General features: G+C 37.5%; 1 protein-coding gene across 22 annotated transcripts in view; it reads right to left on the reverse strand.

The window, feature by feature from the left end:
- SGIP1 (SH3GL interacting endocytic adaptor 1) overlaps window positions 1-24,410 on the reverse strand; it is a 215,576-nt gene that overhangs the window by 2,048 nt on the left and 189,118 nt on the right. For 21 of the 22 annotated variants that reach the window (XM_082356841.1, XM_082356843.1, XM_082356844.1 and 18 more), the window contains 6 exons: window positions 19,687-19,798; window positions 10,686-10,841; window positions 6,214-6,346; window positions 2,337-2,539; window positions 974-1,038; window positions 235-399 (listed from right to left, as the gene is read on the reverse strand). In XM_082356841.1, coding sequence (XP_082212967.1) covers window positions 235-399; window positions 974-1,038; window positions 2,337-2,539; window positions 6,214-6,346; window positions 10,686-10,841; window positions 19,687-19,798 — 834 coding nt within the window. The remainder of the gene's footprint in view (window positions 1-234; window positions 400-973; window positions 1,039-2,336; window positions 2,540-6,213; window positions 6,347-10,685; window positions 10,842-19,686; window positions 19,799-24,410) is intronic. The other variant, XM_082356849.1, reaches the window with a different exon arrangement.

The raw sequence follows: 24,410 nt of genomic DNA on the forward strand, positions 1-24,410 counted from the left end.
CAGAGCCCTGATAAGTATCCAGGACCTTCCTGATTTCTGATTCCCAGTTTCATTGTCCTATTTTTACTTCATTCAACAATTGGTTTGCTTTCTGATTGTGATGGGAAATGGGGGTTGGGAGTGGGGAAGAAGAGGAGGAAGATGATCAGAAAATCACAACCTATTCCTTCTTAAGGAAGAGTAGCTAAGGCAACATTATTGTTTGCAAATGAAACTCACAAGATACCCACTTACCTGCAGCAAACCTTTTCTTGATGAGTGAAAATCTATACCCTGCTCCAACAAGTTCAATGTCACAGCCAGAAAGGGTGCTCCCTTCACTTGTAAACTGCACAACCAATGGGGAAGGTTTGCTTGGGCCTTCAGATAACTGAAATCTTGCCAATAAAGAGCCCACTCCTACAAAAAGAGTATTATTACAAGATAACAGTCAACGCAACATTCTGGATATAACTTTGGAAATTGTATTCAAAGTTAATGTGCAAAATCGAACTTACTAGAAAATAGTATATGTTTCAGTATAAATAGAATAAAATTTATCATTAAATATTATTCATGACTTTTTTGCACACTGATAAAAATGTAATTCAGCCAAATGGTACTTCAAAATTTGGAAGCATGCTGCTTGGAAGGCAATGTATTTTCCAGCTTATGATTAATATCAGAGGAAAGTGAAAAATATCTAACTATCAGGGAGTGTGAGATCTGATACAGAATGGAAATATGCCTCATTAAAAGCTCTTCTCTGCTTAAAGTATGGTCTGTTTGATGTGGGGTCTTGGGCAGAAAAGAGGTAGCAGAGGATTCATTGAAGAACTATTTTCTTTTATTGGTTAAAATAAGTATATACCAAAGTGAACTGAAATATTTTGCTTACTTTTTGTGCTAAATGTATTTTGGTTAATAGTTTTCTAATATCTGAAAGTTATTTCAGCTTTATATATTAAATAAAATAAGCCTGTGATTACATTACCTCCATTTTCTGACTTCTGAGAAATATCAGGAATCTTCCACAATATTCTGTGCTGTTCAGCATTCCTAAAAATAAAGTAGGTAGAAGACTTTTTCATATGCAAGGGTTTTTGTTTAATGGATGTCATATTTTTCCAGATAGTGTTAATTAATAAAAATGATCTTAAAAATTTTAGCTACAATTAAAGCATTATCTATCTATATCTATCTATCATCTATCTATCCATTCCTTCCTCTTTCCCTCCCTCCTTCCATCTATCTATCTATCTATCTATCTATCTATCTATCTATCTATCTATCTATCATCTATCTATCTATCCCTTCCTCCTTCACTCCCTCCTTCCATCTATCTATCCATCCATCCATCTATCCATTCATGCATACATAAATACTCTCCTTTCTCTTTCCTTATTGTAGCTAGTCACAACACTGTCAGAGAGATAAACATTTAGAGGACAATGCAGTTAAATTTTTTTTTAAACACATCTACTGAATAAATAGATGGGAAGTGTTAGTTGATCAATTAATTCAGATAATTTAAATTGGAGCTGTCACATGGCTGACATTCTTTTTTTTTTTCTTTTTTAATGTTCTACTTTTTGCTTCTAACAATCATATGGAAAAACTGGAGTATTTTTCCTTAGGAGAAAAGGCTTTTTTTAACAGCTGCTAGTGGTACTCAGTGTCTATTCTGTTTCTGTTCCCATACCTTCTCTAGTGTGCCTTTTAATAGTCCAGAGGCTGCAAAATGAAACTCAAGACTCCCTTGTAATTAGGGTCTTAGATGCAGATTAGGGTCCATCAGTTATAGGTACTACTTGAGATCTGGAGGACAGAAGGGAGGCAGAGGCCATTTTCCTGATGATTTGGGGCTGTTTTCTGCTGGTCAGCAGCCTAACTGATGTGGGGATCTTGTTAAACAGTGCTCCAGTCCAGTCTCAGTTTTGTAGTTGTTGAGAAGCAGCGTAGGCTGTGCCAGTAGGAGCTTTCTTATCCTTGGATTCTCATGAGGGTGGTGGGTTCTTGAATTCAATGGCTCCACTGACAGCCTTCTAATTTCTCTCCTTCCTGGTTGTAGCAGAGGTAGCAGCTCCCCTGGTGGGCCAGTTCTGCAATCTTCTGGGAAATATTCTTGGAGATCCAGTCTAAAGCTTGTTCCTCTTTTTTTGTGTGAACATCTAAATCCCTGTGTTAAATCATTTTCTGCTTGAAATTAGCTATAGCAGCTTCTGTTTTCTGCCCTGAACCCTGACACCCAGGCCTGCTGTGATCTCTTCCTGTAGGAAACACAAATGCTAAAAAGTCTGTGATCCCTTTGCCCAGGAGCCCTTTGGTGAAGAGGAAGGGGACTGATGGCTCCTTACCAGACTGCTGGTGGGAGCACAGCCTGGAGCTTGGTTACCCCTCCATCTATGGGGACCAGGAACTGCACATTGTTGAGGGCCACGGCCGTTGTCATTGCATCCGTATTGTATTTGTAATCTATGCGCAGGTCGGTGCTTGCCGGCTCACATCGCCAGTTCACTGCCAGGTTCAGAGGCGTGGACTGAATGCCCTGGGCTGACACCTTGGCAAAGACAGGAAAGAGAACATTTAAGGCTTGACTATTAATCTGAAAGAAACCCAGAAGCTATTATTATCTCCCACTGGAATATTCTTAGATATCAAAAAGTCATAATGTTGTTCGTGCTGCTCACAAATGAGCACTCAGTAAAAAAATCACCATGAAGGGTGTCATATGAGTGAGAGCTGGGTGCTTCAGGTGAACTGTTACAGATTAAAAACATAAAATCAATTATTGAAGTTTCTATAGCACCTTAGAGTTTACAATGCACTTTATGTCAGATAGGGAGCTGGTAGCACACTGGTTAGGAGCTGAGGCCAAGAAGGCCGACAATCCTGGGTGTGAGGTCTTTTTTCCTTTCTTTCTTTCTTTCTTTCTTTCCCTTTCTTTCTTTCTTTTAATTGAAATAGAGTTGCTATACAATATTATATAAGTTACAGGTGCACAATATAGTGATTCATAATTTTTAAAGGTTATCCTCCATTTATAGTTATTATAAAGTATTGGCTATATTCCCCATGTTGTACAATATATCCTTGTACCTTATTTTATACCTAATAGTTTGTACCTCTTAATCCCTTACTATTGCCCCTTCCCCTTTCCCTCTCCCCACTAGTAACCACTAGTTTGTTCTCTATATCTGTGAGTCTGCTTCTTTTTTGTTATATTCACTAGTTTGTTGAATTTTTTGATTCCACATATAAGTGGTATCATACAGTATTTGTCCTTCTCTGTCTCACTTATTTCACTCAGCATAATGCCCTCCAAGTCCATCCATGTTGTTGCAAATGGCAAAATTTCATTCTTTTTTATGGCTGAGTAGTATTCTATTGTATACATATACCCCACATCTTCTTTAACCATTCATCTATTGATGGACACTTAGGTTGCTTCCATATCTTGGCAAATTGTAAATAATGCTCCTGTGAACATGTATCTTTTCAAATTAGTGTTTTTGGTTTTTTCAGATATATCTGGGTGTGAGTTCTGATTGTCACTTCCAAGCTAAGTGATCTTTGACCAGTCACTAAAAACTTCTCTGTGCCTCAGTTATTTCCTCATCTGCCAAATGGGAATGATAATATATTTTTTTTAATTTTTAAAAAGTTTTTGGCTGTACCGTGTGGCATACGGGATCTTAGTTCCCTTACCATACTCACGTCCCCTGCACTGGCAGGGCGGACTTTTAACCACTGGACTGCCAGGGAAGTCCCAGAAATGATAATAATATTTATGCCTAGAGATGTTAGGAAGATTGAAGAAGATGTTTTATATGAAACACTCAGCCTAGTGCCTCATATACAGTAAGGAGTTAACATTTTAATACATGTTACCTATTAATATTCTTATCATATTTGCTCTTCACAAACCAGCGAGTTAGACAAAGCAAGTTATTAATACTCCTTTGGGATTTGCCAAAGTAAGGACCTGAACCCAGGTCTCCTAACTGGCAGTACCACATTCTACTGTCTACTGTCAATTCTAGTTAGAAACAACTGTGAATTTCACTAAGGAAAATCCAGGTTTGAAGAAACAACAAAAAGTTATAAGACAATAATATCAACTAGAATCCTGGGCCCACAGTGAAAAACTTGCAAGGTTATTATTTCTATGTATCTTTTACAAGTACATGCGCACTGCAGGGGCCGTGTGGGTGGTGTCTGTGCCCTTGCAGTTACATTCATGGAGTATGAGTTTTGCTGATTTTAAAGAATATAAACAGCTCTTTATTGGCCTAGTAATGCCTGCACATATGGACACCACGTGGAAGGGTCCTGAAGGCAGGCTGCGCTTAAAAGTCAGGCATGGTTGCTGCAGAAACAAACCTAGACATGGATTCTTTTATAAAATGACAGACATGGCTTTTGATGACATAATTTTAGTTTGATGACCATTATCATAAAAGCTTTAAAACTTTATAATAATCTCTATGATAAGCCTTATAATGAAGTTTTTAAACTTTAAATATTTTTAGCAGCCCAATCCTCTGCAAATGCACTTTTATTTAGAAGTCTGTTATTTAAGATAGCTCAAAAGCAGAGCAGACTCACTCTCCCCACCCATTTCTCTACTCTGTCCTCGGCAGGAGTTCTCAACTTCTTAGTAGTTCCTCTACCTGGGGAGGTGCTTTATGGATATGTGACTGTCCCAGTTACTGGGAGGGTGCTACTGGTGGCCAGAAAGTAAACATGATGTGATTTGATCCCACAAAATGCTAATTATGCCTCCCAACCAATCCCTTGCATTGTTGAAAAACAGTAACAACAACACAACACAAACCAACTAAACCACAACAAAAGGGATTCCTCAGAGCACCTTTAAAACAAAATGGCAGGCCTAGGGCTACTTACATTTCACAAAGTACTTTGAAATGTGTTAGGGTGTTAGCTCCTCACAGCCTATAAAATACCTAGGTAGGAATCATTTTTTCCTAATTTGCAGATGAGGAAACTGAGGCTCAGGGACATTAAGTGCCCAAGGTCAGTGGACAGTAGGAAGCTGACTTAATTCCAGAATTCAGTCTCTTGCCTTCATTATCATACTTTAAACCAAGCTCATATTGCAATAGGTGAATTCTGTCTACTTTCTAGGCTTTGTTATAATGTCCAAAGCTTCGATGATATTATTCTTACTAGAAAAACATTATATTCCTTTGTATTTTTGTGAAATGTACAATTACATAGATACTTCACGTTCAGTGGTTCCCTTACAACATGTGGTTTTCAATCCACAGGGTGCATTATAATCATTCGGAGGACTTGTAAAAATATATACACCTACGTCACATCCTGAACCAATTAAATAAAAATCTCTGGGAGTGTCAGGGCCCAGTAGATATCTCTGTCTCTGTCTCTGTCTCTATCTTTATCCCTCTCCCCTCCCCCCTCCCCATCTCCATCTTTATTTATCTATAAATAGAGTTTTATATAGACATCTATCTATATTTATATCTGTGTCTGTCTATAATTAGCACCAGTTCAGAATCAGCATTTGTTTATAACCTCCCTGGTGATTGTAAAGTACACTCATGTTTGAGATGCACTGATTTCTATTAAAGTACAACTTTCAAAAGAGATCAAGTGGCTAGGAATCAGTGGGATACTCAAGCTCTATAGAATCCTGGTCTGAAACAGGCTTATTTATTAAATCAGTAATATTTTGGGGTAAAGGGAAATCCTAAACACAGAAAGAAAGTTCTCATATCCTGTAATGTGTTGTACCAAATATTCTCATTAAATTATTTCTTAACATAAGTTTCATCAGAATTTATTTCATAGACTATCACATTATGAAAAAACACCAAATTATTTACATTTAATCATTTAAAGTAAGAGATTTTAGTAGGTAATATTCTTAACAAAATTACAGTGAACTATTTTGTCAATATTTGTAATCTTAATTGATGTAATTTTCTGAAAATTCATTTTTTGGCGTGTTTCCCTAAATTTGAATGAAATTTTTTACTTGCAGGTTTCAACTAATAAGAATATGTATGAATATTCTTGACACTATATAGCCTCCAAATAGTCTTTTAAGGTTTCTATTTTCTTATAAATTGTAACTTTTAAATAATATTGAAAGAAATGTTACTTTGTCTACTTTTATTTAATGTTAGGTATGTTAGAATATACATTTGTAATGTGAAAGAGACACCTTGACCATATAAATAGGCTTACCTGATATTTGAGCATATCCACGTTATAATACGTAGCCTGGGGTTTTTGTTCCGACACTTTCTTTAGATGAATCATCAAATTTGGCATGTTTACCCAGAATTCCTTGGCATTGGCATCATTTTGGGTATTATCACTATTCAATTGGGAAGAAAAAATGATTGAGTAGCATTTTGTAACAAACATAAACCACATAAAAAAGCATCTTAGCAAATTGTCATCTGATTTCTATCTCCATCTTTGACAATTTGTAGAGATTATATTATTAATAGTATAGTTTTAGTATAATTGCAGTCCTAAATGGTATTATGTTAATAGATTAATACCCATTGGGAGGCATTATTGTATTGCTATAAATCTCAGTGATTTATACCCAGTAATATTACCCAGTAATATTAATCAATCATGATGATAACTGGTTGCTTTAAACACTGAATTATTTATTAACCCCTATTTAATAGCCCTTTCTAAATCACCACCATTTCCTATGAATTAGTCGGTTAATGCAATCAAGGAGCCGAGTACATTGATTTTCTTTTGAATTTACTTGAACAGTAGGTTCTCAGAAATTACTTATATTTAAATATTTAAATATAAAATACTTAAATGTTTGTAAGCAAACATTTGTAAACAAATGTGTAAACAAATATCTGTAAACATGGTCTTTATCTCCAACTGAGGAAAAAGAGTGATACTAAAATTATCATGCTCCTTTTTTAGCATTCACAACAGTTTATCTAAGAGCATCTAAATCATAAAAAGTCACCTCACTTATAAGATGATCCTGGAATTTAAATGATAATAACCATGGTAGTTACACTAGAGAGTGCAGTCTTGGTGAATTAAGGATTTTCGTATTCCTATGAGGGTCGTCAGTGTTACTCTGCGGCCTGTCCACAGGCCACTCCTCCCATGTCTTTTGAAAATGTTTGTCTCAATGGCAAAAAGAATCAGGCTAGAGTGTGAAAAGCACCTGCTTACTTCCCACATGATGAAGAAACTGGGGCCCAAGTGGCTCAGTAACTTACTGACATTTCACTTTCAGAATATCCTATGTAATACAATAATAGTAGTTAGAATTTTTTGAGCCTCTATTATGTGCTAGGCACTCTGTTAGATACATTATAAACTATTTCATTAAAATCTACCCTGCAAAAGAAGAATTATCTTCCTTTTTAAAGATAAGCATATGTTATAAAAAGAGAAAATTAGAGGTCACGGAGACAGAAGGGTGTGATACAGTGATAAAGGCCAGTCGAAAGTAAGTTCCTATGGTTCAGCCTCCAGAAGCCAAACCTATCAAGAGCTGAGTCAAAAAAAAATCAGGGCCTTGAAACTGCTTCTGGTCAGTTAGGAGCGAGTGGTCGTGGGCACCAAGTCTCAGCAAGACCCCTGTGGTTCTGTTGTGCCTGCTATAGGCTGTTGAGGACAGAGAAAATCCTGTGCCTCTGGACAGGAGGAAGTGAATGGAAAAGACTCCTGGCCCCTCGTCCTTGCCCCTAGCCCAGCTAAGCTAAGGATGCTGATAAGTGCTGTCTAAACTGTTATTATCTAAAACATCCAAGTTACCCAGAGCTTCCAGAGTGGTAGCTACACAAGGAGGCTGGAGCTAAGAACAATAGAGGTTCAGTATTACTTAAGTAAATTAAGTAAATTAAGTAATTTACTTAAGGTTGAACAGCTAATAAGTAACAGAGTCAAGATTCCAGCCCAAGTCAGTTTTACTGCAGGTCATACTTTCCCACTATACCAAAAGAGGTGTGGAATTAATATTCAGCAACATTTTATTAATTTGTGCTAAGTAAATCCAAATAACTGAGAAAATCCCAATTACATGTTTAATAACAAAATAAGCTAAGGCATATATCTATGATAATTCCTCGGAGAACTTGCTTTAACAAATAGTCAAGAAAAGTTTGTCAATCAAAAGCTTGCACAGAGATGCAATTCTTGAATACTCATAAAGCCTTGAGAATTCTTCAGACTCAATTGGTTTAGTGATTGTTCCTGAACATCCTTTGTAAGCCAATCCCTTTCATAAGGGAAAATTAGAAGTAAATTTCAATTTGGTCCCTGTCACAGGGATTGCAAACCCAAATGTCTCCAGGGGCCAAGCTGCTAACCTAAATAAGTCTTTCAGTAAGGATAACTGAGAAGATTGGCTGGGTGTAAGATAACAGATGAAGAAAGGCTTGAACAGCATTTGAGAATAATGCTTGGTTCCATGGCCTTTTGAAAAGTAGGTGTGGCAGCAGGGGTGGTGGAGTGGCGCTACATACCAAAACCAAACAGTCTCTAGGACTGATGGGTCACCAGTCACAGCCCTGACACAATCATCAAATACTTAGAGTTAATAAAGTCCAAATTAATAAGAATTTTTTTGTTTTTGTTTTGTTTAAAAAACTTAAGGGTCCATATAATGTTTTGTCACACGAAACATTCTCAGACTGATATTTAGTTCAATTCATAAGACTGATGTATTAATATAAGTATAAAACTCTGACACATATGCCTAAGAACTTGGCAACATAACGGCCTAAAAGTGCAACAAAAGCTATAACTATCACATCAGTGATATTTACAGACAAACTGGTGAGATGGTGGCACGTAATTCCTAATTTCAGATGGACGAACCTAGAAAAATAAAATTAACTCGCTGTGTGGCTCGCTGTGCACATCAAAAACACAGAGGGAAACTGAAATAAGAAGTTGCCAATTTCCAATCTTGATCATTTCACATTTATTTTTCATTTAAAGGGTGAGCATTTCTTTTGTATTTGTAAGCCTGGAATCAAGTTTGCCAATTAAACCATCGCAAGGACCAAAGAGAAGGAGGTGATCTTGGTCATCACCTGAAACACCTGTGACTGTTTTTTCATCAGGGAAGCTAAAAAGTCTCATTCAGGCAAGAGAAAGAGAGTGACTGTATTGGTCCTCAGATTCCAAATAACCTCTAGTTATTTCTACATAAATATCCAGCTTGACAAAATTCTCTAAATTATAGTTGAATTGTTCATTCATTCAACAAAGACTACTCAAGTCCTTATTAGGCATAGTGGAAGGTACTGAGGATACGGTGGTGAACCAATAGATGTGTTCTGTTCCCTCATGGATTTTACAGTCTAGCGGGGGAGATGGATGGATGAAGAAAACAAATAGATATGTAATTATTAGTTTTAGTAAGTGTGACAAAGGGAAGAATAGGGAAGATTGAGAGAGAATAACAAGGCGATGTGATTTAGTGTGGGAGTGGGGAGGAGAGTGGGGAGGTCAGGGAAGGCTGAGTGGAGCTGAGATCTGAAGGATGAGTATGAGTCCGGTGAAGAAGGGTGGAAATCCTGTTGGAGGCAGAGGAAACAAGCATACAAAGTCTTGATGTGGGAAAGGACTCAGCAGTTCCCAAGACTGGCAGGTCTGGCTGGAGCTACAAGGATTCTGAGGAGGATGGTGGGAGATGAGGACAGACAGACAGGCAAGAGTGGATGACTCAGGGCCTTGAAGGCAATGGTAACAAGTTTGGATTCTGGTACAGATGCAACGGGAAGCCATCAGAGGACTACGAGCGAGGACAACCTGATTTACCTCAAAAAAGGTCATCTGGTTATTGTGTGTAGGAGTGGGGCAAGACTGGATGCAGGGAGGGAAGGAGGAAAGCAGTTGCTGTGGTCCAGGGAAATGATAGTCATCATTTGGATAGAAGAAGTGATAATAACAGGGAAAAAGTGGCCATTTTAGAGAGAGAATTTTGGATGGAATATCAGGACTTATTGATGGACAAAACTGTCAAGAATGACTTTTTTTGTCTCATCCATTGTCAATAATTAACTTGTAGAGTGGATCATTTTTTAGTAGCATGTATATATGTGTGTGTTGTGTGAACGTGCATGTGCATATATATATATGATAAAGACATCAAATTCAGATTTAATCGGAAATGTGAAGAAGTGTATTTATGTAAACAAATTCACATAAGCTTCTTTGATGCCATACATGTAAAGTTCCATCAAAACAATCATTATTACAGTACAATGAAATTACATGTTTAACAAAGAGATTTTCAAGCTTATATGAAGAGTAGCTCACAGTTCAGATATCATTTGATTTTAGAAGATGCTAATACAACAAATGGATTTTATTCCTTTTATTGGGCTCATTTTCCACCATCCTCATGCATTGTCTACCAGTGATGAGCAAAACAGAAATGACTAAATTGTCACTAATGCAGATTTCATTACTCTAAATGTCTCTTTAGCCACTTGAGATAGTTGGCCATTAAAATACATATATGCACACACACACAATCACCCACCAACAATTTTTACAGCTGGTAAAAGTTCTGGTATTGAACCTATAAACATATCTGAGTAGCGGTAATTTCAGTACAGTGTATCTCTCTCACTAAAGTACATCTCTCATCTAAGAATAAGGTGCTAAGCCACACACATCTCTAAAAAATTTGTGCAAAATATATTTACCAGCAGAGAAGTTGGGGATTTGGCAGGACGTGTTCTAACCTGCTGAAATTTGTCACCCGAAAAGTCAAAGCAGCTGGCGATGGGTTGTTGGCAAAGTGTCTGGTGATGCCGGCAGGAAAGGACAACACCATTTCTCCAGTAATCTTCACGATACATCTGGCATATCACAACACGTGAGAGGAAAGAGAGGAAACCTAGGTCAACATGCTGTGAATCAAAGCAGTTGTGAAAAGCAAAGATTTCTGTAACAATATGACACAGCAGAAGAGAGGAAAAGTAAGCTCTTAACAATTCACTCTCAGCTACTAACTCATTTCTAAAGACCTGAGGACTCAAAGGTTTATTTTAACACTTCTCCAAAAAAGGTGGCTATTTTGTTGAAGGTGTTTTTGCACCGTTAGAAAAAAAGTGCAGCTTTTTTCTTTCTGTAGAAAAGTCTGTATGTTCACCTCACAAACAATAATTTATTCTGGTGATTCTCTCTCTCTTTGACTGCTGAATTGATGGCAGCATATTTGAAGATACTAAATTGCACAATGTTATTACACTATTCCCTGGGACTTATTTTAGTTCTCTGAGTAATGTGATTGATGCCTTGAGTGTGTTCTTTTATGGACACATGGGGTAAACTTCCTGCTTCCCACTTAATTAGATCTTTATTCCATTAACTTGTCTATCTGGTTGAAATGATAAAATCAGTCATATATATAAGTTAACACAGTTGGATCATAATTGGAAGGAATAATAATCCTTTTTAAAAAAGGGCTTTATTGAAGTATAGTCGATATATAATAACTGGTGCTTATTTATAGTGTAAATTTCCATCATTTTTGACATAATCTACATCTATGAAACCATCACACAATCAAGATAATCAAGATAGCTAACGTCCTTAAGAGTCTCCTCTTGTGTTTTTGTTTTCCTCTCTCCTGCCCTTCTCCATCCTTTCCCTCTCTGTCCCTTGGTAATTACTAATATATTTTCTGACATTACATATTAGTTTGGACTTTCTAAAATTTTATATAAACAGAATTGTAAGGTGTGTGATTGTTTTTTTTTTTTTTGGTCTGATGTTTTCCACTCAGCATAATTATTTTCAGATTTATCCATGTAGTGTGTGAATCAATAGTTCATGGCTTTTTATTGCTGGATGGAATATGGATATACCACAGGTTCGTTTTGAAAATTCATTCACTTGTTGAAGAACATGTGGATTCTTTCTATCTTTTGCCTATTACAAATAAAGCTGTGATGAATATGTGTGTACAAGCCTGTGTATGGGCACATGCTCTTATTTCTCTTGGATAAATATATGACTGGATCACATGATAGGTGTACCTTTAACGTTTTAAGAAACTGTCAAACTGTTTTCTGAAGTGGAAAATACAGCTGAGTGCGAGAGTTTCAGTTCCTCCCCATCCTCACCAACACTTGGTAGGATCTGTCTTTTTAGTTTGTCATTCTCATAGGTGAGTAACAGTATCTCATTGTTGTTTTAATCTGCATTTCCCTAATGGCTAAGGATCTTAGCACCTTTTCACGTGCTTATTTGTCATCGGTTATTTACTCAGGTGAAGTGTCTGCTCAGATTTTTTGCCAGTTTTTTAAATTGAGTTTTCTGTTCTCTTATTAATTTGGGTTTTTTTTGGTTACATTCTGGATATAAGTAATTTATCGAATGCATGCTTTGCAAAGAATTTTTTTCCCCAGTTGGTGGTTTGTTTTTTTTCTTTCTCTGAAGAGTAATTTGAAGAGGAGAACTTTTAAATTCATCAATTTATTCTTTTATGGGTTGTAGCTAATTACTTTATTCTTTTGGAGTCTTATCTGAGAAATCTTTGCTAAATCCAAGGTCACAAACATTTCACCTATGTTTTATTCTAGAAATTTTTAATTTTTAGTTTTACATTTAGCTTTATGATCTATTTTTGGTTAATTTCTGTATGTTTTCTGTGAGGTATGGGTCCAAGTTCATTCTTTAGTGTGCGGATATGGGTACCTAATTGTTCTATCACCATCTGTTGAATTTATCCACTTGGTAATTTTGTTGAAATTCAGTTGTCCATATATGTGTGGGCCTATTTCTAAATTCTCTATTCTGTTCCATTGATCTATTTTGTCCGTCTTTACACCAATCCCACACTGTCTTGATTGCTGCAGCTTTAAAGTTATTCTGAGATCAAGTAGTATTAGTCTACCAACTTTGTTCTCTTTCAAAATTGTTTTGGCTATTTTAAGTTCTTTGTATTTCCACATGAAACTTAGGATCACTGTGTCAATTTCTACATAAAATCAGTGGAGTTCCAATTCACCCTTTACTGTCTGCTCTGAGAGAATCAGTATTGGGCCATTAATATATTTTTTCTTTGCCAACGTAACAGGCACTATCTTACTTTTTGTCAGTAGAGGGCACTAGAAAGACATTGCAGGAAGAAGAGAATTTTCCCTTCCTGGTTCCAGTGCTCTTGCTAGGCAGTTCTCTGCAGTACTCAAGGCTTTTCTAGAGCTAGGCTCCTGCAGTGCAGGAGGCACGTGGCACCCAGGAGTGTGGGTACTGCAACCCATGTAGCTTTGCTAGTGCCCAGTGACGCTGGCAGCTTCCACAGCCTCTGGTTCCTGAGGTACGTGTGGCTGGGCTGTCCCAGTGCCCAGCTCTTTGAATGCAGATGGGTCCCTGGCTCCAGGCTCCTAACATATGCACACCTTCTCCATAGCCAGCTCCTGCAGTGCATGGTGGTCTGCGGTACCCACGGGCCATTAGCTTCCTCGGGCACCCTCCTCAGCCAGTTTTGCAGTGGAGTGTGCCTCGGTGAGACACCTCCCTGTCTCCCAGACACGAACCCCCAGACACGAATGCCTGTGAGTCTGCTGGGCTTTCCCTATGCCATGGCCTGGAAACTCTCCAGGAAGTCAGTTGGGGCAATCATACGGCACATCTCACCTCTCAGGGGTCACTGTCCTTCACCTGAGGTCCTGTGTCTTGCAAATCATTGTTTCATATATTTTGTCTGTTTCTGCAGTGTTTTCAGGTAGAAGGGTAAATTGGTCCCTGTTATTCCACCTTAACCAGAAGCAGAAATCTCAAAAAGATGATTCTTCTTTGGGAAATGGTAAATATTTAAAATGAGTGAACTTCTTTATAACTTTCCTATACATCTGGATAATTGACCCTTGTACCATTTCTGCAACTTTAAGTGCAGGAGTGTACTTTCTAGGGAAATTGAGGTTAATAAATGAAAACTTCGCTCACACTTGAATATAGGAAACTCTATTTGCCCCATAGTCACCTTGTATGCTGTGTAACTGTGATCGATGAGGCACAAGTGGCTCAGATGAGATGGTCCTTGGCACACATTCAAAACAGCTTCTGTGAAGAACTGCTATAGCCTTGTATGTGTAAGGCTGGGTTTGCGGTAGAGGTGGAGGGTAGGTGAGCTTCCTAAAGTTGCCGTGTGCCCCGCCTCCTCCCACTCAGATAATATCATCCCTAACCCTGAACTGCTCTGAATAAGAATTCTGGTTTCTGGAAGTTTGCCCTTCCATCTCTGCTGGAGAATATTGCTGATCTCCCAGTTTGGTGCCAACTCTGCTGTCTTCCTTCTCTGTCTTTTAGATCCATAAGGCTTGATTGATTTACTGGTGATGAATTGGTGCTAAGCCTGGACTTCCCCTTAAGCTGAGTCTACTCTTAATGTTTTTCAACATGTGGGCAAGAAAAATTTTATTTGATGACTCTAGAAGAAAATACTAACTAGTCAGAGCACTTGTTAAATTAGACTTCAGCACCTACCATCACTCAGTACACTGTTAGCAGTGATTGCTCAAATGTTTTTTTAATTGGAAAGGAATCTACTCAGTTTCTTTTCCAGGTTGCTCAAAATGAGCTCTAAGTGGTGTCTTGGTGGAGGATAAAGTTTCTCTTTTGAAAGAAAGTCAGCAAGGGGAGGAGTTGGAATTTACTAAGTCAATAAACATTTATCAATGCCTAACTATGTAAGTTGGGGTTGTTTGTTTTTGTTGTGAGTGGGGAGGCAATTAAAAAATGAGCAAAAGACATATATACACTAATATGTGTAAAATAGATAACTAATAAGAACCTGCTGTATAAAAAATAAATAAAATAAAATTCAAAAAAAAAAATGAGCAAAAGAGCCCCTGCCTTCAAAGGGCTTACAGTGTCGGGTGGGCTATGAGAGAAGTAGTCAGTATAAGCCAACAGAGGAAGCACCCAGGCTCCTCAGTTACATTACATTTCTGAACTGCATCTCAATTGTCAGAGTCAGACCTTTGGTGATTTATTAATCCATCCAGTGTCTAAGTCGATCTGAAATTTTCTATATAAAAATTAATATTTTCAACCTATACTCACTCACTAAAGGAAAGACTTTGTTCAACAGTAATGATTGTTCCTATCAGTGTGTGATGTGGCTACATTTCATGTGAGTTTAAATCATGGAAATCTGAAATACCGCAATATGGAAATATTGACACAGGTACTTTATGAAGTAAATTTAAAACCATATGAATCCCTGCAAATGAAACATCTGTCTAGAATGGCAAGATTTCCAAGTCAACTGGTCAAGTGTCTTGTAAACTGGGTTCTCCCTGTTACCACAGGCAGCATCATGTTAGCTGGTCAACAGAAACACTGGCCAATTCTGGTCAGGAAATGTGTGGATTTGATTTATGTGAGGTCATCAGAAATACATCCCTCTTGTAAAGTGTAAGTTCTACTGCTTTGATAACTAAGCTCATGGTTTTCTGTTCAAGCATACACACTTCTGCACATAGGCTGCTTCCCTTCCTTTATTTATCTTCCCTTTTATTGACTTGGGTACCAGGCAAAAACTCCTTTTCATATTCAAGACTCAGTTCAAAGGCAGGCCTTTCCAAGGCCTTCCTTAATATCTTCTCCATTCAGCCCTCTTTAGTTTTTCCTTTCTTTAGTTTCCTTGGACAAATGGACAGACTTTTTTAAAAACTGTTTTGTAATTTCTTGCACATATTTACTACTGTGAAGGCAAGTACTGTATCTTAGGTTCTGGGAAAGCAAAGGTGCAAAACACAGAACCCAGGGCAGACTAGGAACTCAATAAAGTGTTTTAAAAATAAATTCATACATTTAACAATTATATATTCGCTGCCTAATCAATGTACCAGGCATTGTGTAACGCACTAGAATGGGCAGTGAGAAACAGGACAAACGTGGTCTTGAGCAAACTTCTAGTTTAAGCAGGGAGACATACACTTGAATAACTAATTGAAATATGGTGATAAGGGAAGGATAGACTATAACTGAGAAGCCTAAGGTTTTCTTGGGAATTATAGAATTAGTTCCTAGCACCAGAGGTGTTCAAATAGGAGCTAATAACGGGAAATGTGTTTCCCACAGGTGGCAGCAAAGTCAAGGAGTTCTCTGCCTTTGAGCTACTGAGAAAGACTCAGATGTCAGAATACCAGTAGTAGATTTTTGTTTCCAATGTATGGTCTGAAAACAAATGGGGAAGTCTTTGATACAGGATGAGAGAGAACCACAGGCAAAACAAACCCATATGCTTTTTCTGCATCATTTCTCTATGTGGCGCTGTGTTTGGCTTTACCCTCCTCCCCACCTCTCCCCATGATGGAACTTTTGAACTTGAGTTGTTTCTTTGAAAGTGAATAACAAAGGAACAGCAATTAAAGTGATTCACTGCTTGGAGATGAAATTAAATTTAGAAGAATGTCACTTCATGATCTGTTCATAAATTTCAGATCTCATAATGCCAATGAAATATACTAAATCTCCCATCTACCAATATACAGTATACACTACAGCTACTTATGGCAATATAATTGGAAAAAGACTCAATATGTGCAGTCATTCACAGACCAAAGGCTCAGCTAATTTGGAAGGCATAGGAAAAGCATTAATATTAACTTGGCTCAAGTACCACATCACTGGAATGCTAAAGTCATGGACACCAGGCTCACTGGTACAGACCTCCGCAGACACTTGTCAGAGTGTGCTGGGGAAACTGAAACAAGAAGAAGAACCCAGCTTGTACAGGGACTGGTAGGCTGCTATACCACTTCTTGGGATTTAAAAAAGATTATTATTAAGGACTTCTTAACTCCCATTGCCCCATCTCTACACCTCTCCTATAGTGGACTTTGCATTATAGTTATGTACAAGTTTTATTTTCCATATCAGCTGTCTTCACCACCAATATATCCCTGTCTAGCACAATGGCGGCCGCATAGTAGATATTCCGTAAATGTTAGGTGAGTAATTCAACTCAACTTGTTCAGCAAATATGCACTGGGTACTCCATGCCAGGTCCTGTTTTAGGTACTGAGGATATAACAATGAACAAAATACTTAAAGTCCCAGCTCTCATGAAGCTTACACTCTAGTGGGAGAAGGGACAGACAGTGGACACTGAAAACATGGAACATGTTAATTAGCATGTTCATTAATTAGAAAACAGGAAGTATGTTAACTACGAAGGAAGAGAAAGTGAAGTAGGGAGAAAGGAAGTGTTGACAGCGGAGGGGGCAGGAGAATTGCTGTTTTACATAGAAGGTCTCTGATAAATCTGCTGAAGAATCATGAAGTGAGGGGGCAAGTCACTCAGATAGTTGCGAGAAGATTTCACTAAGGCGGAAGGAGCAACAAATGCAAAGACCCTGAGGTGCAGATGGGGTTGGGCTGATGAAAGAAAAACAGCCATGAAGCCAGAGTGGCTAGAGGGGAGTGATTAAGGACGAGGGTGACGGAGACAAGATCAGAGAGGTGGAAACTGGGATGGGTCGTGAAGGACAAACCTTATAGACCATTATGAAGCATTTGGTTTTAACTTTGAACAAGTTAGGAAGATTTTGAGCTGAGGAGTGACATGTTACATTGAAAATAGATTTTAGGGGGGACCAGAAGTGGGAGTACCCTTACTACCAATTGGATCTCTCTGAATAAATGAATGAATAAATGAATGAATGAAAGCCAATTAGTAAGCAGACAAAAAAGCATTCATTCTCGTGTGATCTCTAGTGTTTTTCACTCCATTATAGACACCTCTCCACATTTTAGACTACTCATTTTTTTTTAGGGTGTGCTTCTACCTGCAATTCAGGGTAGCCTGAGCTTTCTAAGGTCTAGGTCAGTCAGTAATAAGTAGTCTTTAGAACTGGTGTGACAGAAAGTCATGCAAATTCTTTACTCAAAGAAGAGTCTACAGAAGAAACATGTATGTATGTATACAAAGTCTGTATACAACCTAAGCTAATGATGCTTACTTTTCTCTAACAGTTCAAATGCATACTCTGTATGAGGAGCTTTTAGTTGCTGTTGATGCATGGCCGTGGCAAATGATCTTTCTGCTCTGAAGATGAAAAAGAAGAGACGTGGGAGAAACCAGAATGCGATAGCCTGAATGCTTGCGTTCTCCCAAAATTTATATATTTAAACCTAATCCCCGATGTGATGATATTTGGGACGTGATTAGGTTATGAGGATAGGACGCTCAAGAACGAGATTAGTGCCTTTATAAAAGAGACCCACAAAGTTCCTTAGCCCTTTCCAGTATGTAAGATTCCGATGAACCTGGAAGCTGGCTCTCATCAGATACCGAATCTGCCAGGGCCTTGGTTTTGGACTTTCCAGCCTCCAGAATTTTGAGAAATAAATTTCTGTTATTTATAAGCCACCTAGTCTGTTATAGCAAATGAACTAAGACACCAGCGTCCACAGTATTTGTTTCTCTGCAAAACTCTGGGCCCAGAATAAAACCTAAATGCTGTTTAAAAGGATATTTAGGAAGATTGATAGATCTCAGTGGCTAGAACAGAGTGCAGTTACTAATTATATTAGTTTTCCAACATAATATTGTTAGATTTAGACTTAAAAAAAAAACTAGTGTTTCTGACGTGTAAAGAGGGTTAACAATTAGTCATATAGATTTTCACTTAAAATAGAGTTCCAAGTTCTAATTATACTTATCACTATTTCAAAAAATTTTATAAAACAGTCTAGTGTTCTATATGCACATTTAATTTTTTCTCTCATCTTTATTTCCATGGCTACCAAGGTTTTCTAAGCTCTAGTCCCTGCAAGTAAAAAATAAAAAGCAATTCTTTCCTCACCTAGGTTTGTCCTTTGTTTATACATCAGATTCAGACCTGGAATTGTATTAGTGACACACTTGAAAACCAGTTTGACTTAGGTGTTTAGTTTTCAGTGTAGAATAATAATCGCCCTTAACTTTTTTTTTTTAATCTGAACCCCTTTGTGAAATTGATGAACACTGTAGAGTGTCTATGGACAAATGTGCATGTGCACACACACATTAGGTATGAAATATAATTTCTGGGGATCCATAAACTTCCTGAACCCCATCCATGGGACACCTTATAGAGAAGCATGTGCATTCAGGTAAGGTCCATTGTCAAGATGTACTGATATAAGTGTAATCAGGCTCATGTAAATAGAGAGTGGTACATTTTTATCTAAAATTTTTACTTTGCTGTGATTATTTTTTTGGCTAGTTTTTCCTTACTTAACAAGGGTAACACATAACTTGTCCTCTTACATATCTGCATGTTATGGAGAGGTGGTTTTATTCCAGGTTCTCATTCCAATGCACCATTGTTTCAGTTTATATGTGGGTGACTCCCACCCAGGAAAGACTAAGACGATAGAGACATGATCTAGACATTTCCTTTTGTGAGATAATACATTTTCTCATTGCTGATGGAGTTGGTTGGGTTTTCTGTAACCTGCAACCAAAACTGAATCAGAGGTTTCTGTATTAGATTAGATTACTGGACCTTTTGTCATATTTTTTAAAAAGCAATGAATTAATATTCCTAATCAAATTAATTCTAGGTATGCCACCTGTTACTGTTGACTGGATTTTTTTTTTTTTTTTGGTTTTAGGATATGGAATGAAATAATTATATGTAGGGTGTCCCCACTGAATTGGATAGAGTTTGGAGAATACAATGGACCAAGCCCCAGGCTTACTTGCTCGGATCTGCTCCTTTGAAGTAGGCATTGACCGTTTCTGTAAATGCTGCTGCAACAGGGAGGGTGTCCTGGGCTCCCATGGTTAGGGGGCTGGGTCCCCTGGAAGAACCTGCATGAAATGAAAAATCTTCATTTAATATGGATCGGAGCCATCTTAGTATATGTGGAACTAAAAGCCCATTAAAGGATTAGAGGGTGAAATCTAATTACTGAAAAAAAAAGCAATGTGCTAAGAGCCATAACTGTATATTCAATATAGAGCTCAAGTATTTAAAAGGAAATATTTGGCTGGTTTACAGACAAACACACTCGAAATTAATTCAATGATGTATTTTACTATGGAAAAAAATCCAAGCAGAAGAATAAAGTCATAGGGGGTTTCAATGTTTTACATAAAGCATAAGGCAGTATTTGCATGACAGTTTGTACAGCAGGGAGTTAGTAAGAAAATTATTAGCTTCCTATTTGAGCCTTCACCTTATACAATTGCCCATACACTCAAAACTGTTTGCATTTCTTCATTTTAAAGAGACAAATAGCCATGGAGCACCATGTTACACATTGTCCTTTTCTGGGGTGTTTCCATTTCAAAAAGTCCAATTACCCTCAGATCAAGTAGGCTCAAGTGTACATGTCCCCAAACATACACAACCCAAACGTCCACCTTGACTTAGCACAAACACATCAATGCATCAATTCACATTATTAAAAATAACAGTTTACTGACCATCTACTACATACCAGGCACTACACTGGATACCTTACAGGAATTACCACATTCAAGCCCCACATCAGCCCTGTGGGATAGGCTTTATTATTCCCATTTTACAGAAAGAAAACTGAAGCTCAAAGAGCTAAGTGACTTGCCCAAGACACAGTTAGTTAAATGGCAAAACTAAAATTCAAACCTAGGTTTGCCATCCTATAAGGCTCATGTTTTTCCCCATACTGTTTATACCATATTGCTTGTCTAAATGAAACATTTTCCTGTATGTTTTTGATACAACTTGAGGTTTCCAAAAGGAGCGAAGTTTAGGATTGTTGTCTTCATTAACAATCTCTAGACATGGTACTGAAGAGTAAAGTTTTAAAAGGACAAAGTATTTAATTATGTCACACATTCACTGCTTCTCCTTCTTATCACACAAAACACATTTACTCTTCCCCACCTCATCACAGACTACGCGTTATGCTTTTTATCTTTTACCTTTAGTAACTTTCATACTCTTCTCTGATTATGAAAAGATCTACCTTTGGAGATTTCCCTCCTCAGTAAAGTTTTCCTTGATAATTCTAGTTCATCCTAGTGTCTACATTTTCTATCTTCCCTTGTCTTTCAATATCTTGGATGTAGTAATTGATCACCAAAAAACATTGGCTTATTATCTGCTATGTATCAGGCATTATGGTAGGTGCTGGGGATTCAGAGATAATTAAACATAATCCTTGTCCTCAAGAAATAGGTTTTTGTTGTTTACGAGCCACGCCTCAAGTGGTATTTTGTTACAGCAGTCAGAATGGACTGAGGCATGCAGTCCGGCCCAGATCTATCCTTCCTCACCTCTTGTCTCTCTTTCCAACAACGGTATAGCGTTACCTTAGCTGTGTTCACCTCTGGGCACTACAGTCCTTATTGTGGGTTTAATCAATAATGCCAGAGAAGGAAAAAACATCAAGATTTTACAAAGAACCCTTTTACCTTAAAGGATCCACAGTTTACAATTCTAATTTCTTCACATACCTATACATTGCAATTAATATGCCATCTTCCATTTTACTTTTTTCATTTATTACACAAGTTTCCTTATTGCTATCTGGTCTACATATCATTTCCATGAGTATATATTATTCTACAAAAATTCTCCAAATGTTGGGTCATTTCTAGGTAGAAATTATTCTAAATCCATCTTTGTAAAAGTTGGTCTTTGCCTTTTAATTATTTTTTTAAGATATAGTTTTATTACCACAAAGTGGGATGACCCAACCATAAGGCAGATAAATTTTTGATTGTTAAGAATGCCAGGTTATTTTATTTTATTTTTAAAAATAAATTTATTTATTTTATTTATTTATTTTTGGCTGTGTTGGGTCTTCATTGTTGCATGCGGGCTTTCCCTAGTTGCGGTGAGCAGGGCTATTTCTTTGTTGCAGTGGCTTCTCTTGTTGCGGAGCACGGGCTCTAGAGCGCAGGCTCAGTAGTTGTGGCTCGCGGGCTCTAGAGTGCAGGCTTAGTAGTTGTGGTGCACGGGCTTAGTTGCTCCGTGGCATGTGGGATCTTCCCGGACCAGGGATCGAACCTGTGTCCCCTGCATTGGCAGGCAGACTCTTAACCACCGCGCCACCAGGGAAGTCCCCCAGATTATTTTACATAAAGATTATACTCAGTGAAAATGCTATTAGTAATAAATGAATGCTTCTGTTCCCCTGCAGTACCTTAGAGAGTCTTTGTTACTATGATTATTGGAAAACTGGGCTAAAACCAGGAGAGTGTCTAAGATGCTGAGAAATTCAAACGTTATGGCCTAAGATGACTAAGAGGGGCCTCAAAACTATTTTCAAATATCTGAAATAATATTACCAGACAGTGACTCTAGGGACCAGAGTTCATGGCCATGGATCTGCAAGTTAATAGCTTTGTGACCTTGGGCAAGTGAATTATCTTTAGGTTTTCTCAACCATAAAATGAAGGCAATAGATCACGTCATCCCTGTGTGTTAGGATTCTATAATTTTAAGTTGTTTATAGAAATTTAAGGAGTTTTAAACAGTAGGAACAATTTTCTCACACAGAAATAAGCTGCTTTGAAAACTGTATCCCTTCACTGGCGGTTTTAGTGAATCTGCCAAATATTTACTGGGTCTCTACTATGTGTAAGATACTGGTGGGAACACAAATATGTAAACTTTCAGGAAATAAGTTACAAGCATATAGGAAACCCAGTAACAATAACATATACAAACAATTGCTTAAGACAATAGCTCAAGTGACAGCACTATGAGGTTTTTCACTGCAAGATTAATTGTCCAATGAGTAGAACAGGAAATTCTACTCCTTGATTTAATAAAAAGAAGCTCAGGCTCTGGTGTCACATAGACTTGGGTGTGAATCCCAATGCCTCCACTTACAATCTGCTATGACCAGGAGCAAGCTATTTAATCTGTCTGTCACTCAGTTTCCTCACCTTTAAAATAAAATATCAATAGATAATAATATCTATGTTAAAGGTTTGTGGTAGACATCAAATGGGATATCCTTAGCATGGTATGTACTTGAAAAAAACACCTTCTTCTTCTTGTTTTTGTTGCTGTTATTTTGTCAGGGTGAGTTTTACTAAGGTTGTTGAATTAAAGTTGGTTCTTTGAATTTGAATAGTTATTGAGGTAGAGAATGAAGGGAGATACCACAAATGGTACTCCTCACTGAGCAAGGAGATAGACCAACATTTTCAGGCTCCTTCCAACCCCAAATTTCTTTTATCATAAGAACAATGAATTCTATCATGTGTGTTTAATTTTTTGTGTATTACATGGGTGGCTATCATATCTATTCAAGTTGCTTGATATAATGCTTGGACTCATAGGAGATGAAAGTTGGTTGAATGCATATTTGTCTGTTGATTCATTCGAATGTGAGTTCTTGCAATAAGTAGGCATTGTGCTAGTTGCTGAGGGATTCACAGAAATGTATGAGATGTACGCTTCCCTTCATGGAGCTTATAGTATAAAAGGGGACTATAATATTAAATACAAATGAAAGACAAAGCACTACATGAAGTTAGATAATATTGATAGTTAAGTATTATAATTATTATATTATTATTAATGATAATTTTTAAAGAATTCAATGTCGAAATAGTAATTATTATGTCTGTCCTACAATAAAATAAAATATCAAACACTAATATGGCTTTTTGTTCTTTATACATTGAGGGGATAAACAAGTTCAGTATAATTATCTCTATTGCACTAGCCCAAGTTCACTCTGCTAGTAAGTGGTAAAGCTGAAATTCAATCCTAGGTCTCCCAATGCTAACAAAAACAGTAGTAGCAACAACGAAAACTTTGTACCTCTTATTGCATACTAAGAACTATTCCTGTATTACCTCTTAATCCTGATAACACCCCTATTAGGGAACTACCATTGTTATCCCTGTTTTCCAGAGGAGGAAACTGAGGTTACAAATCATTCGGTAGCCTTGCCCACAGTCACCCAGTTAGTAAGCAGTAAGAACAGCATTGGGATGCAAACCTAGTACTTCCTGACTCTGGATCCTGAACTCTTACCTACTCTGCTCATGGAACATAGAAGTCAGAACAAAATTATGTTAGGCATCCGAGGGTGCATATGTGGTCCCCCAAGAAGGACAATTTGCTGCCATTACCTTGTCAAGTTCTGACAAAATAGCAATTCCAGGGTCCTGGAAAGCAATTGCCCTGCACACTTAGGGAGTTCTGAGAAATGGAAAAAGGCACACAGAGTCACTATCATGTGATGAAATTTTCTGAAAGGCAGTTCTCTGTGACTCTCATTACCAAGCAAGGGTATACACACACACACACACACACACACACACACACACACACACACACACAAAACCTAAGGCTAAAGAAAAATTAGTATGACATCTTTAAGAGAAGAGGTCATCCTACTATATAGCACAGGGAACTATACTCAATATTTTGTAATAACCTATAAGGGAAAAGAATCTGAAAAAGAATATG

Source organism: Balaenoptera borealis, assembly GCF_965194805.1.
Source record: "Balaenoptera borealis genome assembly, chromosome: 1".
NCBI classification, from domain to species: domain Eukaryota; kingdom Metazoa; phylum Chordata; class Mammalia; order Artiodactyla; family Balaenopteridae; genus Balaenoptera; species Balaenoptera borealis.